The sequence below is a fragment of the Rattus norvegicus genome, chromosome 11 (assembly GCF_021556685.1).
Source record: "Rattus norvegicus strain SHRSP/BbbUtx chromosome 11, alternate assembly SHRSP_T2T, whole genome shotgun sequence".
In the NCBI taxonomy this organism is placed as follows: Eukaryota; Metazoa; Chordata; class Mammalia; order Rodentia; family Muridae; genus Rattus; species Rattus norvegicus.
The window spans coordinates 58,078,202-58,096,434 of NC_141544.1; the positions used below are offsets into that span (position 1 = coordinate 58,078,202).

Consider the following 18,233-nt stretch of genomic DNA (forward strand, 5'->3'; position numbering starts at 1 on the left):
ATCCAGCTTGGCACCTCATACTGCGACTTACCCAGTGTCTATTATATGAGCAGAAATGTAGACCAACAACAGTCACTCATATTTGACTCCAGAATTAACTATCTTATCCTCCTAGAGGGGAGAGCTGTACTTTTGCATAAGCTTTACTTTTGGAGGCTTCTTTGACGGTCGGTAGCCCCATAGATTAAAGGCAAATATGACAAACTACCCTGGTTTGACGATAGTGGTCATCTGGATCACCCAACCTCCTCTGAGGCCAAGCTTGCAAAAGAAACTTTGATTCTAACTCCTCACGGACTTTCCTATGGGGGCAAAAAAACATGAGCCAGCCAACGGGAAGATCACACACTTGGCAGGTGTGTTTCCCATGTTAAAAAGATCAATCTGAAAGAATTCTCTTTTGTGCTTTAAGAAGGGGAGAGTGGCCTTAAGAAGTCCTTCCTTCCTGTAAGTGCTGGCAAGTTGACCAGTTTGGACCTGTCCTGATCTGCATGTGGAGGACACTCTAGTCTGTAGGGGATGCCTGTAAGCCACCAGGCCTCTCCAACCTTCCTTCCCCCATTAACATAGGTAAGCACTAATTGATTACACTGAGGAAAAGAAACCCACGTCATTTGATTACTGTTTTCCTCCTCACGGTAAACTGCCTGTTCTAAAGCGTGATCTTAAAAAGTGATAACTGGTACTCCTGCAAACAGACCCTCAGCCACAGTCCAAAGGAGAAAGATATCAAGGTAGAAGGGGGTAGTTGAATAGAGAAAGGGGACTAGTGGGAAGGAGGGGAGAAGGGGGTAAATATGGCTGAAGGCCATTATGACGTTTGAAAGTGTCGTGTCCTCCGTCCTTCAGGCAGCTAAAGCCTTTTAAGTTTTTACACTACAATGTTAATCTGTAAATTTTAGTCTTTCTTTTTAAGGAAAGAATAGGGGTTCCAAGGCATAAAACAGTAAGAGGGACACCTTCTGGTCAGAACTGAATCCATCACACGCCCATTGCTGATGGGAAGCTCTGGTCTTTGGCATACTGGCAGGGCACGGGTACCACACACTTTGATGCTCACTTCCTGGTGTGCTTATTTCACCCAGTCTACAGGTCCCTGCATATCCATGAACACACACACACACACACACACACACACACACACACACACACCTGCCTATTTCTTTTTTTTTTTTTTTTTTTTTTTTTGCTTCAGTTTAGTTACCACCTCCTCAGGGAGTCTCTTTCTCACTGACAACATGGATCGTGCTCTATTTCCCCTACCGTCTGGACAGACACAGTTATTATTCCAAACACCGGAATAATACACTCCAAGCATTCAGAACAATGCCTACCTCCTAGCACCCCAATAAATACTTTTGAAAGTAACGAGAAAGTGATTAATGTTGTCACTAATATGAACAGATCAGATCATTGGAATCCTTACCATTTAAAATGCCATGGCATTTTGTCTCTTAATCTGGAGTATTTTCTAACCCTAAATATAAAAGGAACAACTTTCTCCCCGCAGAGTATGTCTATCTTCTTCATACATTTGTATCTTAGTACTCATTTAGAGACAGTTTCCAGGTCATCCACTACTTGATGAAGATGCCATGCTTTCTGACAGCCTGGTGAACTACATCTGCATATCCAAAAGTTGGGCTTCTTCTCATGGTATTTGTATAAAGTTTCCTGTAGGGTTAGCATGACTCTAGGACAGGAAACAATGTTCACGATGAAAGAAGGAGGAGGAAGAGGTAGAGGAAGAAAAGAAGTAGGGGGGAGAGAAGAGGAAGAAGAGGAGGCCATACCAAACAGAACTGAAATGCCTGCCTCGCTACATGTAAACTTGGGTAAGGACAATCAAGCATTTACTGGAAAGTGGCATGTGCCTTGCATGGCTTTTAAATGCTGAGGAGAAGAGATCACGAGAAATGTTCCTGGATGAGAAATCTCTGCAACTCAGGAAGTCTGTGTTCGATTACCAACCAACCTTGTCCTTTGCTCACAAAATACCATTTTGCTTCCCAGTGTTTGCCTTGGTCATCTAACCCTAACTATATCTACCATAACATACATATTAGTAAAGGTAAATTCATTAAGAAAGATAAAATGACTTTGGAAGATGCCGTAGTTTACTAGCATGGTTTTGTCTTGGAACAAGAACTCAAGGAAATAGTTGTAATACCAAGAAACCATGTATTCTTAAAGCCAGGAACTTCACTGTGACCCAGGAAAGCTGCAATCTGGCAAGGAATAAAACACGAAGATTCTCAGCATGAGGGAAAATTTTTAAAAATTCAAGAGGCCAAGAAAGTCCATAGAGGGGTAGACAGACATTTCTGATTGAAGAAAGCTGTGCTGGCCCCACAAGTAAGGTGAGGCAACCAACCAAGGCCACACCACTGCACTTCAGTGTGGGTCACATAGGAATCCATCAGTTAGGGATCAATCATGTGGATGGAAGGCTCAGCCTCATTCTTTCACCCTAGATGCCCCAATTGGCAATTTGGATGTGTGTATTTTTAAAATGGAGAGCAGTGGTACTCCCCATCATCACACAAGCTAAATATGAGAGAGCTAGAGAAATAGCTCAGGGTTAAGAGCACTGACTGCTCTTCCAGAGGTCCTGAGTTCAATCCCCAGCATCCACATGGTGACTCACAACCATCTGTAATGAGATCTGATGCCCTCTTCTGGTGTATCTGAAGACAGTTACACGTACTCCTATACATAAAATAAACAAATCTTCAACCACAACAACAACAACAAAGAATAATTCTCCTGTGCTGTTTCTTCTGGGAAGAAAGGGTTTATAGCAATGCTTGGAACTGACATTAGAACACGTGTAAGTTAGACTGATATACTATCTGTTCTTTTCAAATTAATTCTACTAAGATTGCATAATAAGTGGGAATTGCACACAGTAAAAAAACAAGTCAAAAATCTCACATGTATCTAAATGGCAAAGGAGAACAGAGTATGTATTCTTTAATTCTGTTCCACACAGGCATTCATGCACAGCTCGGTATGTCAGTGTATCAAGTTTACAAATAAATCCAATCGATTAATTGATACTACCTGATAACACTGAAAATTTTCAGAAACTGTGCCTAAACTTGCATTCTATCAGGAAAATAGTGACTTTATATTTAATCGTTGTCTATGTTATTGGGTGTGTTAACAGAATGATTAGCACTCAGCAAATGACTACTATCCTTTCAGTACTAAGGGTAACCTCAAGTTTTAGGGTTGTTTTAATCACCGTAAGAGGGAGTAATTTTTGAATGGGTACAGACCTCAGCAGGGTAGCATAGCACAGACCACACTACAATCAGTAAAATACAGAAACTCAAATTCTGATTCCTGATAATCTCCTAGTCACGTAATTTCCAACAAGACTATGTCTCTAAAACAAAATGTCCTTACTAGACAAAAGGAAAAATACAAATCCTCATTTTACCATTCTACAAAATACTAAGATGATAAAGTTGGGTTTTTTTTAAGAAAAAAGAAAGGAAGGACTACCACCCTGAGCATTTCTAAAGGACAAAACTCAGAACATATTCACTTCTCTATGTGTGGAGTCTTCCCAAAAACAAGGCATTTCACAAATACTTGTCAAAATAATGTGAAGAAGATCAGAAAATCCTTCTCAAGCCAAGATGTTCTTCTAAGCCTTAGGTGTTTATTGGGGGGTTGGTTCCAGTGACCTCCCTCATTCCATGTGTCAAATTCTATGATGTCCAAACAAACCCCTTGAATACAATGGAGTAGTCATTACACACATCCTCCAACTTACTTTAAATCAATAGCTCTTAACCTTCCTAATGCTGCAACCCTTTAACACAGTTCCTCATGTTGTGGTGATTCCCCCCCCCACCATAAAATTATTTTATTGCTTCTGCAATTTTGCTAGTTATGAATAATAATGTAAATATGTGATATGTAGGATATCTGATAAGTGAATCCCCCCAAAGGGTCACAACCCACAGGTTGAGAATCACTGCCTTAAATCATATCTAGAACGCTACTCCATCTAAATGCTCTATACAAATACTTTTTATTATCTGGAGCATAATGATAATCAAAAAGCCTGTATATATTCAGTATAGATAAAAAGATCTCCATTATCTTTGTTTTGCTTTATAATGTTTTCAATATCAGTTGTCTGAATCCGAAGACATGGAAATCAAAGATGCCAAGCTGACTGTACAAGAAGGAAATGATATCGTAATCGCTAAGCACTCCTATAGTTAACCTATGAATTTGCTTCGTAGAGTCTATTTGTATTTACCAAGCTTCTGAGAGAGGCAAATTATAAGTAAATTATGAATCCATAGAGAAACCAATAACTTTAATAAAAGGGGTACTGATTTCATCTTTACAATATGCTTCCTAAAAATTCAAGAACAGCTAGTTTTACAAATAAACCATCGTAAAGCTCAGCGCCATTACCTTCAACAAATGCACCTTAAAGTGCGTCTGATTTTATTATTTGATGGCACAAGAAACTTAAAAGTATGTTTGCTAATGGGTTTTACTCCTACCTTCAATTAACTGAATGTTTAAAGTACCAGTCAGTTATGAACTACAGCCTAGGAGAGAACTTCAGCCTAATGTCTATGGCAATCCTGTTTCAGTGTTTACAAAACGACTTTTGTCTTGGCAAGTTTGTGTACTTGGTTTGTATGAACAGAGAATTTCACTATGCAACCTAGGCTGGCTTTGAACTTGAAATCCTCCTGCGACCTTGGCCTCAAAAGGACTCAGGCTACCGGTGTCTACCGCCATGCCTAGTGAATAAATAAAGCTTCACTGGAGAACAACTGTGCTCTCTAGTGTACAGTGCATCACCTGTGTCTGCTCTCACCCAGTAGCACTGAGAAGTTACAATAGGGAGGCTATGGCCTTCGAAGGCTACAGTATTTGTCATGGCATTTTGTATACAGAGGGTCACGATGAGACTGGGAGAGACTGGAGAACTAAGCTGTGCACTTCAGTACCCTAACAGTACATGCTGACAACGGACAACACAGAAAGTGGCACAGGGACTTTACCTGCCATTTTCCTTTGGAGACCTGAAAAAAAAAAAAAAAGTATCAATTAGACCTCAATGGCCTTTATAATTGTCCCATAATTTAGCACTGTGCATATCTCATCACTGTTCACACCACATTGTTCAAAATGCCTTCTTAACTGAAATACACCAAATCAGGTCTACTATGTGCTAGAAGTCGAGAGAAAGGGGCGGGGGAGGAGAAAAGAAAAGAAAGTGAGTTTGAGGCCAGGCTGTAGTTTCAGGACAGCCAAACCTACTTAGAAAGACCCTGTCTAATAAAAAAAGTAATGAAGGTTAAAAAGAAAGAAAGAAAGAAAGAAAGAAAGAAAGAAAGAAAGAAAGAAAGAAAGAAAGAAAGAAAGAAAGGAAGAAAGGAAGGAAGGAAGGAAGAAAGGAAGAAAGGAAGAAAAAGAAAGAGGCCATTTAAAGCCAATAATTTTTACAGTTGTTTTATCTACCCGAAAAATACTTCATAAACATGCAATTTATCTCTTTGTTAAATAAACTCTTTGGTTGATCATTAGAAGACCTCGGTTGTTGGCATAAAATTAGAAATGTCAGACTGGAGAGATGGCTCAGTAGTTAAGGGCCAGAGTTTAGGTCTTAGCACCCATATCAGACAGCTCCTAACTACCTTCTGTGGATCCAATGTCTCTGTCATCTACAGGAATTTTAATTCATGTGTCCATAGCCAAATGCGGATACACATGTAGACAAGTGTATAAAAATAAATCTTTGAAAAAAGAACACAACACCAATATTAAAAAAAAAAAAAAAAAACAAGGGGTTTGGGATTTAGCTCAGTGGTAGAGCACTTGCTAGGCAAGCCCTGGGTTCGGTCCCCAGCTCCGGAAAAAAAAAAAAATAGGAATGTCCTTTGGGCAATGCAATGCAGGGTCAAAGAAAAGGGGTTCAGTTTCAGAAGTGAATTTTTTAAAAAAAGAAAGATTAATCCTATAGCTCCTTAAAGGGGAAAGACAAATGAAAATGAACTTTTTTTCTAGAATAACAAACGCAATAGAACAATAATCTTGAAGCCTTAAAGGAAACTATTTCCCAAGCAGAATCCCATTCCTAATCAAACTATTATTGACCTGAGATTGACATAAGGAGACTGTTTTCAAGCACACACACAAATGTCAAGAAATTCTCTCCCACACTGTGCTGCGCTCCACAAAACTGAAGAAGCAGGTCAAAAAGAGAGCTCACATACATGGACTCACCAGAAGCCCCTGGACTGTATGTAGCAGAGAACAGCCTTGTCTGGCCTCAGTGGGAGAGGATGCGCCTAACCCGATAGAGAATTGAGAACTGATGTCCCAGGGAGGGGGAATGCCCTGGGAGGGCGCCCTTTTAGAAGGAAGGAGGGGGGAGATGGGGAAGAACTCTGCGAGGGGGGACCAAGAAGGAGGGCATCATTTGGGGTGTAAATAAATAAAATAATTAATAAAAGAAAAAAGTAAAAAAGAACTCACATCAGCCATGTGAGGGAACAACAGTGTCTCAGATTGTCTCATAAGACCCAGGAATGGGCAAGTTGATTTTTTAACAAACTGGTCTCCCAAGCAAAACAACTCAAAGAAGGCAGAAACCTAAGTAGCTGTCATCAACCTCCCATGTTCAGAACACCATTCAAGTGTTCCTTTTATCTTGGTCACTCATCCAGATTGTTGTATTTCTCTGCGTGTCCCAAGCCCAGGAACATACCTGTGGTCCAGCTTGTGGGAAAATGGTCAGCAGAAATTCAGAGAAAACAAGAGAGCACTGCTTCTACTCTTTTACCATCAGTGGTCAAGCCACAAGAAGAGAGGTGATGAAGCAGTCTCCAGCTACCCAATCATGGGACTAACGTGAATCATCTTACTTTGGAATGTAAGTAAATAAAGTAATTAATTAAAAAATAAGGAATAAAAAGAGCTCACATCAGCCCTGTGAAAGAGCAACAGTGTCTCAGATTGTCTCATGGGACCCAGGAATAAGGACAAGTTGATTGTTTGACAAACTGGTCTCCTAAGTAAAGCAACTCAAAGAAGAGCCCGCATAGACGGACCCTGTGGTACCATTTCTGTGTAGAGAGCAGTCAGTTCATATTGTGTCCTGTTTTGAAAACTTGTGAATAAGAACCTGTCAGTTCTGGGGTTGGGGATTTAGCTCAGTGGTAGAGCACTTGCCTAGCGAGCTCAAGGCCCTGGGTTCAGTTCTCAGCTCCAAAAAAGAAAAAGAACAGGTCAGTTCCCACATCCAAGAGCACTCCTCTTTCAGAAGGATTCATAGACACAGTGGAAGTCAATAGAAATACATTTTTAGTAGCATCTACTGTGACTCCCCATGATATTAAATGAAACAATATAAAACATGTTCCTTGCATAAATAGTGATATGGCAGCCTGAGATCTCCCTCAAGCAGGAGCCATGACTTTCAGAAGCTCAAGTCAAAAAAAAAAACAAACAAACAACAACAAAAAATTATGTGTATATTCCCAAACAAGAGAATTGTTACTATATAAAAAAAAGTTAGTGTTTTCATAAACCATCTTTGTAAAGATATAGGAGGCTGCTAGCAGGTTACTTATGAAAAGGAGAACTGGTTGTACTTTTGTTTTTCACCACTGTTTTCCTGTTGATTTGTATGCGTTACATATTTAAATTCCATTCATGAAAATAATAAAATGCATTCCTAATTTTAAAAAGCTAAGTGCATACAAGTCCTACCAGCAATTCTGATTCTAGCAATGTGTCATACACTTTTACCACAATAATATTTTTAGTTAAAGAAAAAGAAAAAAACAACCCAAGTATTCAATTGTCAGAAATGGTGAGATTAATTATGAACATATACACCTTATAGACATCCTCAAAGAACAATACACAAAGGAACCCAAGCGGGGTGAGAGGAAGGGGGAATCTGGGAGGGGGTGTGGGTTAAATATGCTCAAAACACCTGAAGTCCTCAAAGCATAGAAACCATAATGCGCGTATAAAAATGGACTAAAACCAAAAATTCCGATTAGCAATTTGTTTAAGCAATTAACTGCAATCTTTGGCTCTGAGTCTCGCAGCTCAGTTTCAAAAGAAAATTAAAATATTTTTGAGGAAGAAAAAAGTATATCCAAATGGCATGACATTAAAATTAAATGACATGAATGTGACAAAAGAAAGAAAGAAAGGGGGGAAAAGAGAGAAAGAGAAGGTCCAGAGAAGTGGTTCAAAGGTCAAGAGCACTGGATGCTCTTCCAGGGCACCCAGGTTCAATTCTCAGCACCCACAGGGCAGCTCACAACTGACTTTAACTCCAGTTCCAGGGGATCCCACAACCTCACTTAGGCATGCATGCAGGCATTACACCAATGTACATGTAATTAAAAAAATACTAAACTAAATACAAAAAAGATGACTTACAATTACGTAATGTACAATTATGTAATTGTAATGACTTACAAGCATTACAGTCAGTAAGGGTCAGACCAGCTAGCCTACAGTAGTGGGATAGCTTTTGATGTTTGTTTCTTTTACATAACAGGGATCAAACAGAACGAACTTCTTGGTCTGGAGAGGTGCTCAGCCGTTAGGAGCACTAGCTGCTTTTCCAGAGGACCCTGACTGGACCCCCAGCACCCACTTCTTGGCTTAGAGCTGTCTGGAACCCTAGTCCCCAGAGATCTGACATCCTCTTCTAGGGCCTGGGGGGACTGTACACATGTGGTGCACAGACACGTAGGTAAAACATCCATATACACAAAATAATAAACTGTATTAAAAATAGAAGTTCTCCTACTCCTGAAACTGTGCTAAGTATTTCACGAAGTTAATTCACTTACTCCTCACTAAGGAGGTTAATTCACTTACTCCTCACTACAATTCATTAAGGACTGCCCATATCCACTCTGCATGTAAAAAGACTAAGGAAGAAAGACACTGTTAATTTACCCAAAGTGTCACGAAAGCATTTTTAATAAAGCAGGACTGACAGGTAAATTTATTTTATACAAAGCAGAGTTGAGATCTAGTAATCACTAAAAAAGATACAGTTCAACATAGGCAATATTCCCAGCTAGTCACTCTGGACAAGATGGCTCAAAAGCCACGTTGTGCCACATACTACCAAACGAGTGAGATCTTCAGAGGCCGTCCTTTTGGTACTCATGGAGGAGCATATGAGAAAATGGTAGAGGGCCAACTGGAAGGGCTGTTGTGGCGTGAGGTCAGATAGATAGTTCAATGGGCAGTGCCTCTCTGCACTAAGTAGATGTGTGGCCTTGGGTCAATGATTTCTATTTTCTCTGTCAACACACACACACACACACACACACACACACACACACACAGTCACACACACATACACACACTCACAAATATGCAAACACACGCTTACACAAACACACAAACTTGCTCACACACATTCACCATACACATACATATACACACACAGTCAAACACATGTGCCCATATACACTCATGTGCAAACTCAAACACACATGTATATATACACAGAATCACACACACATACACACAATCACAAACATTGAAACACATGCCTACACACACAGTTGCTCACACACAAACATACATATGCACCACACGCATACACACACATGCCCATGCACACATATGTACACACACATACATGTGCACGCACACACACAGAGGCACACTACAAGTGCTAAATAGACACTGCCACACGTCCTGCTGAGACCATTCAGCCCAGCCCCAACCTGCCTCCCTGTATCCAATAATTGGTCACAGCTATGGCTAGTTCCCCAAATGGAAGACACACTTGGAGGTTAAGAACAAGCACTAAAGTACAAGCTATTTCATTTCAAAATCTCCTCTTCACCCTCAAGTGAGAACTGCTTGTCCACAGCAGTGTAGCTCATTCCTTTAAACCTCTTCCTTCCTCCAGAAAAGGAAGGTTGGAAGTGTCTGCCCTGAGGATTGACAGTCACCTCACTACACCCTTGAGAAGCTTCAGAAAAGGTCTGAAGTCATTTTTAGTCTGACTCTAGCCCGGTTCCGGTGCCACATGAGAGCTGTGTAACTTGTAACGCAAAGTCTAAATTCTTACTGTGGTCTACCTACAGACCGAGCTACACCTCCATGACCCATTGCTCTGCCTCTCATTAGTTGTGTTTCATCTGTGTCAAACAAGTAACACTGCTACAGCATTCCAGCCACATGCTCCTAGAATACATGTGATGAACGCCAGGCTTCTCCATTCAAAGAGTGGCCCTGCACATGTGCATTTGTAGAGTGTGTCTCTTTACCTGAAATCCAGAACATGGATGCCCTTGTAGCCAGGTAACCCTGTGAAAGCTTTTTCAACCTGTTAAGAAAACAAAAATAAAGATGCTAACTATGTAGATGTCAAATATGTATTTCAGTTGCCTTAAAGAGCAGAATGAAGAGACACCCGCGGATCCCAGCCCGCAGAAGCTCTCTGCTCCCAGACACCGTGGGAGAGAGACCCGACCGCCTGGTCAGGTGGGCACTCCTGAGGCTGCAGAGCGGAAGAGACCACCAACACTGCTCACCCCTGCCCACATCCCTGGCCCAAGAGGAAACTGTATAAGGCCTCTGGGCTCCCGTGGGGGAGGGCCCAGGAGCGGCAGGACCCCTGCCTGAGACACCGCCGGAACCTGAAGGAAACAGACCGGATAAACAGTTCTCTGCACCCAAATCCCGTGGGAGGGAGAGCTGAACCTTCAGAGAGGCAGACAAGCCTGGGAAACCAGAAGAGACTGCTCTCTGTACATACATCTCAGACGCCAGAGGAAAACACCAAAAGGTCATCTGGAACCCTGGTGCACTGAAGCTCCCGGAAGGGGCGGCACAGGTCTTCCTGGTTGCTGCCGCCGCAGAGAGCCCATGGGCAGCACCCCGCGAGCAAACTTGAGTCTCGGGACCACAGGTAAGACCAACTTGTCTGCTGCAAGAAAGCTACCTGGTGAAATCGGGACACACAGAGGCAGAATTCCTCTAGGACCGGGCACGTCCTGTGTTTACCGGAAGGCCCACACCCGCGGATCCCGGCCCGCAGCAGCTCTCTGCTCCCAGACCCCGTGGGAAAGAGACCTCACCGCCTGGTCGGGTGGGCACTCCTGAGGCTGCAGAGCGGAAGAGACCACCAACACCGCCCACCACTGCCCACATCCCTGGCCCAAGAGGAAACTGTATAAGGCCTCTGGGCTCCCGTGGGGGAGGGCGCAGGAGCGGCAGGACCCCTGCCTGAGACACCGCCGGAACCTGAAGGAAACAGACCGGATAAACAGTTCTCTGCACCCAAATCCCATGGGAGGGAGAGCTAAACCTTCAGAGAGGCAGACAAGCCTGGGAAACCAGAAGAGACTGCTCTCTGTGCACACATCTCGGACGCCAGAGGAAAACACCAAAGGCCATCTGGAACCCTGGTGCACTGAAGCTCCCAGAAGGGGCGGCACAGGTCTTCCTGGTTGCTGCCGCCGCAGAGAGCCTGTGGACAGCACCCCGCGAGCGAACTTGAGCCTCGGGACCACAGGTAAGACCAACTTGTATGCTGCAAGTGACCTGCCTGGTGAACTCAAGACACAGGCCCACAGGAACAGCTGAAGACTTGTAGAGAGGAAAAACTACACGCACGAAAGCAGAACACTCTGTCCCCATAACTGGCTGAAAGAAAACAGGAAAACAGGTCTACAGCACTCCTGACACACAGGCTTATAGGACAGTCTAGCCACTGTCAGAAATAGCAGAACAAGGTAACACTAGAGATAATCTGATGGCGAGAGGCAAGCGCAGGAACCCAAGCAACAGAAACCAAGACTACATGGCATCATCGGAGCCCAATTCTCCCACCAAAACAAACATGGAATATCCAAACACACCAGAAAAGCAAGATCTAGTTTCAAAATCATATTTGATCATGATGCTGGAGGACTTCAAGAAAGACGTGAAGAACTCCCTTAGGGAAACACAGGAAAACATTAATAAACAAGTAGAAGCCTACAGAGAGGAATCACAAAAATCCCTGAAAGAATCACAGAAATCCCTGAAAGAATTCCAGGAAAACACAATCAAACAGTTGAAGGAATTAAAAATGGAAATAGAAGCAATCAAGAAGAACACATGGAAACAACCCTGGATATAGAAAACCAAAAGAAGAGACAAGGAGCTGTAGATACAAGCTTCACCAACAGAATACAAGAGATGGAAGAGAGAATCTCAGGAGCAGAAGATTCCATAGAAATCATTGACTCAACTGTCAAAGATAATGTAAAGCGGAAAAAGCTACTGGTCCAAAACATACAGGAAATCCAGGACTCAATGAGAAGATCAAACCTAAGGATAATAGGTATAGAAGAGAGTGAAGACTCCCAGCTCAAAGGACCAGTAAATATCTTCAACAAAATCATAGAAGAAAACTTCCCTAACCTAAAAAAGGAGATACCCATAGGCATACAAGAAGCCTACAGAACTCCAAATAGATTGGACCAGAAAAGAAACACCTCCCGTCACATAATTGTCAAAACACCAAACGCACAAAATAAAGAAAGAATATTAAAAGCAGTAAGGGAAAAAGGTCAAGTAACATATAAAGGCAGACCTATCAGAATCACACCAGACTTCTTGCCAGAAACTATGAAGGCAAGAAAATCCTGGACTGATGTCATACAGACCCTAAGAGAACACAAATGCCATCCCAGGTTACTGTATCCTGCAAAACTCTCAATTAACATAGATGGAGAAACCAAGATATTCCATGACAAAACCAAATTTACACTATATCTTTCTACAAATCCAGCACTACAAAGGATAATAAATGGTAAAGCCCAACATAAGGAGGCAAGCTATACCCTAGAAGAAGCAAGAAACTAATCGTCTTGGCAACAAAACAAAGAGAATGAAAGCACACAAACATAACCTCACATCCAAATATGAATATAATGGGAAGCAATAATCACTATTCCTTAATATCTCTCAACATCAATGGCCTCAACTCCCCAATAAAAAGACATAGATTAACAAACTGGATACGCAACGAGGACCCTGCATTCTGCTGCCTACAGGAAACACACCTCAGAGACAAAGACAGACACTACCTCAGAGTGAAAGGCTGGAAAACAATTTTCCAAGCAAATGGTCAGAAGAAGCAAGCTGGAGTAGCCATTCTAATATCAAATAAAATCAATTTTCAACTAAAAGTCATCAAAAAAGATAAGGAAGGACACTTCATATTCATCAAAGGAAAAATCCACCAAGATGAACTCTCAATCCTAAATATCTATGCCCCAAATACAAGGGCACCTACATACGTAAAAGAAACCTTACTAAAGCTCAAAACACACATTGCACCTCACACAATAATAGTGGGAGATTTCAACACCCCACTCTCATCAATGGACAGATCATGGAAACAGAAATTAAACAGAGATGTCGACAGACTAAGAGAAGTCATGAGCCAAATGGACTTAACGGATATTTATAGAACATTCTATCCTAAAGCAAAAGGATATACCTTCTTCTCAGCTCCTCATGGTACTTTCTCCAAAATTGACCATATAATTGGTCAAAAAACGGGCCTCAACAGGTACAGAAAGATAGAAATAATCCCATGCGTGCTATCGGACCACCACGGCCTAAAACTGGTCTTCAATAACAATCAAGGAAGAATGCCCACATATACTTGGAAATTGAACAATGCTCTACTCAATGATAACCTGGTCAAGGAAGAAATAAAGAAAGAAATTAAAAACTTTTTAGAATTTAATGAAAATGAAGGTACAACATACCCAAACTTATGAGACACAATGAAAGCTGTGCTAAGAGGAAAACTCATAGCGCTGAGTGCCTGCAGAAAGAAACAGGAAAGAGCATATGTCAGCAGCTTGACAGCACACCTAAAAGCTCTAGAACAAAAAGAAGCAAATACACCCAGGAGGAGTAGAAGGCAGAAAATAATCAAACTCAGAGCTGAAATCAACCAAGTAGAAACAAAAAGGACCATAGAAAGAATCAACAGAACCAAAAGTTGGTTCTTTGAGAAAATCAACAAGATAGATAAACCCTTAGCCAGACTAACGAGAGGACACAGAGAGTGCGTCCAAATTAACAAAATCAGAAATGAAAAGGGAGACATAACAACAGATTCAGAGGAAATTCAAAAAATCATCAGATCTTACTATAAAAACCTATATTGAATAAAACTTGAAAATCTTCAGGAAATGGACAATTTCCTAGACAGATACCAGGTACCGAAGTTAAATCAGGAACAGATAAACCAGTTAAACAACCCCATAACTCCTAAGGAAATAGAAGCAGTCATTAAAGGTCTCCCAACCAAAAAGAGCCCAGGTCCAGACAGGTTTAGTGCAGAATTCTATCAAACCTTCATAGAAGACCTCATACCAATATTATCCAAACTATTCCACAAAATTGAAACAGATGGATCACTACCGAATACCTTCTATGAAGCCACAATTATTCTTATACCTAAACCACACAAAGACACAACAAAGAAAGAGAACTTCAGACCAATTTCCCTTATGAATATCGACGCAAAAATACTCAACAAAATTCTGGCAAACCGAATTCAAGAGCACATCAAAACAATCATCCACCATGACCAAGTAGGCTTCATCCCAGGCATGCAGGGATGGTTTAATATACGGAAAACCATCAACGTGATCCATTATATAAACAAACTGAAAGAACAAAACCACATGATCATTTCATTAGACGCTGAGAAAGCATTTGACAAAATTCAACACCCCTTCATGATAAAAGTCCTGGAAAGAATAGGAATTCAAGGCCCATACCTGAACATAGTAAAAGCCATATACAGCAAACCAGTTGCTAACATTAAACTAAATGGAGAGAAACTTGAAGCAATCCCACTAAAATCAGGGACTAGACAAGGCTGCCCACTCTCTCCCTACTTATTCAATATAGTTCTTGAAGTTCTAGCCAGAGCAATCAGACAACAAAAGGAGGTCAAGGGGATACAGATCGGAAAAGAAGAGGTCAAAATATCACTATTTGCAGATGATATGATAGTATATTTAAGTGATCCCAAAAGTTCCACCAGAGAACTACTAAAGCTGATAAAAAACTTCAGCAAAGTGGCTGGGTATAAAATTAACTCAAATAAATCAGTTGCCTTCCTCTATACAAAAGAGAAACAAGCCGAGAAAGAAATTAGGGAAACGACACCCTTCATAATAGACCCAAATAATATAAAGTACCTCGGTGTGACTTTAACAAAGCAAGTAAAAGATCTGCACAATAAGAACTTCAAGACACTGAAGAAGGAAATTGAAGAAGACCTCAGAAGATGGAAAGATCTCCCATGCTCATGGATTGGCAGGATTAATATAGTAAAAATGGCCATTTTACCAAAAGCAATCTACAGATTCAATACAATCCCCATCAAAATACCAATCCAGTTCTTCAAAGAGTTAGACAGAACAATTTGCAAATTCATCTGGAATAACAAAAAACCCAGGATAGCTAAAGCTATCCTCAACAATAAAAGGACTTCAGGGGGAATCACTATCCCTGAACTCAAGCACTATTACAGAGCAATAGTGATAAAAACTGCATGGTATTGGTACAGAGACAGACAGATAGACCAATGGAATAGAATTGAAGACCCAGAAATGAACCCACACACCTATGGTCACTTGATTTTTGACAAAGGAGCCAAAACCATCCAATGGAAAAAAGATAGCATTTTCAGCAAATGGTGCCGGTTCAACTGGAGGTCAACATGTAGAAGAATGCAGATCGATCCATGCTTATCACGCCGTACAAAGCTTAAGTCCAAGTGGATCAAGGACCTCCACATCAAACCAGACACACTCAAACTAATAGAAGAAAAACTAGGGAAGCATCTGGAACACATGGGCACTGGAAAAAATTTCCTAAACAAAACACCAATGGCTTACGCTCTAAGATCAAGAATCGACAAATGGGATCTCATAAAACTGCAAAGCTTCTGTAAGGCAAAGGACACTGTGGTTAGGACAAAACGGCAACCAACAGATTGGGAAAAGATCTTTACCAATCCTACAACAGATAGAGGCCTTATATCCAAAATATACAAGGAACTCAAGAAGTTAGACCGCAGGGAAACAAATAACCCTATTAAAAAATGGGGTTCAGAGCTAAACAAAGAATTCACAGCTGAGGAATGCCGAATGGCTGAGAAACACCTAAAGAAATGTTCAACATCTTTAGTCATAAGGGAAATGCAAATCAAAACAACCCTGAGATTTCACCTCACACCAGTGAGAATGGCTAAGATCAAAAACTCAGGGGACAACAGATGCTGGGAGGATGTGGAGAAAGAGGAACACTCCTCCATTGTTGGCGGGATTGCAGACTGCTACAACCACTCTAGAAATCAGTCTGGAGGATCCTCAGAAAATTGGACATTGAACTGCCTGAGGATCCAGCTATACCTCTCTTGGGCATATACCCAAAAGATGCCCCAACATATAAAAAAGACACGTGCTCCACTATGTTCATTGCAGCCTTATTTATAATAGCCAGAAGCTGGAAAGAACCCAGATGCCCTTCAACAGAGGAATGGATACAGAAAATGTGGTACATCTACACAATGGAATATTACTCAGCTATCAAAAACAACGAGTTTATGAAATTCGTAGGCAAATGGTTGGAACTGGAAAACATCATCCTGAGTGAGCTAACCCAATCACAGAAAGACATACATGGTATGCACTCATTGATAAGTGGCTATTAGCCCAAATGCTTGAATTACCCTAGATGCCTAGAACAAATGAAACTCAAGATGGATGATCAAAATGTGAATGCTTCACTCCTTCTTTAAAAGGGGAACAAGAATACCCTTGGCAGGGAAGAGAGAGGCGAAGATTAAAACAGAGACTGAAAGAACACCCATTCAGAGCCTGCCCCACATGTGGCCCATACATATACAGCCACCCAATTAGACAAGATGGATGAAGCAAAGTGCAGACCGACAGGAGCCGGATGTAGATCGCTCCTGAGAGACACAGCCAGAATACAGCAAATACAGAGGCGAATGCCAGCAGCAAACCACTGAACTGAGAATAGGACCCCCGTTGAAGGAATCAGAGAAAGAACTGGAAGAGCTTGAAGGGACTGGAGACCCCATATGTACAACAATGCCAAGCAACCAGAGCTTCCAGGGACTAAGCCACTACCTAAAGACTATACATGGACTGACCCTGGACTCTGACCTCATAGGTAGCAATGAATATCCTAGTAAGAGCACCAGTGGAAGGGGAAGCCCTGGGTCCTGCTAAGACTGAACCCCCATTGAACTAGACTGGTGGGGGGAGGGCGGCCTTGGGGGAGGGTTGGGAGGGGAACACCCATAAGGAAGGGGAGGGGGCAGGGGGATGTTTGCCCGGATACCGGGAAAGGGAATAACACTCGAAATGTATATAAGAAATACTCAAGTTAATAATAAAAAAAAATACCAAAAAAAAAGAAATACCCAATTTTTAAAAAAATGGAAAAAAATAAATTTTAAAAATAAAAAAAAAGAGCAGAATGAAAAGGACACTCTTTCTGAATAATTATCAGAGTTGTACACATAGATCAAAAGTGACCATGGTTACAGTCATGACAGAAAATAGCCTTTGCCACAAGACTGTCATAGTTACTTCTTCATTTTGTCTTTCGTGATTTTAATGTGCCTTAATTTTTATTTTTTAATTTATGAAAAGCACACCTCTTATTAGTTAAATCAACATTTTCCTCCTTGTGTGTGAAGCTTTAAATTCATTTCAAAAGACACTATAACAGCATTTGTATAACAGCATTTGTATGACAGCATTTGTATAACAGCATTCTTTTCTTTTTTTTTCCATCTTTTTTAAATTGGGTATTTTTTATTTACATTTTGATTGTTATTCCCTTTCCCAGTTTCCAGGCCAACATCCCCTAACCCCTCCCTCTCCCCTTCTTTATGGGTGTTCCCCTCCCCATCCTCCCCCCAACAATCACGTTCACTGGGGGTTCAGTCTTAGCAGGACCCAGGGCTTCCCCTTCCACTGGTGCTCTTACTAGGATATTCATTGCTACCTATGAGGTCAGAGTCCAGGGTCAGTCCATGTATAGTCTTTGGGTAGTGGCTTAGTCCCTGGAAGCTCTGGTTGCTTGGTATTGTTGTACATATGGGGTCTCGAGCCCCTTCAAGCTCTTTCAGTCCT

The 18,233-nt window shown here is 41.4% G+C and overlaps 1 protein-coding gene across 2 annotated transcripts in view; it reads right to left on the bottom strand.

Annotated features, from left to right (window-relative positions):
* Impg2 (interphotoreceptor matrix proteoglycan 2) overlaps positions 1 to 18,233 on the bottom strand; it is a 95,671-nt gene that overhangs the window by 41,322 nt on the left and 36,116 nt on the right. For both annotated transcript variants that reach the window (XM_087575431.1, NM_139088.4), the window contains 2 exon segments: positions 10,305 to 10,363; positions 5,043 to 5,063 (listed from right to left, as the gene is read on the bottom strand). In XM_087575431.1, the coding sequence (XP_087431557.1) occupies positions 5,043 to 5,063; positions 10,305 to 10,363 (80 nt within the window).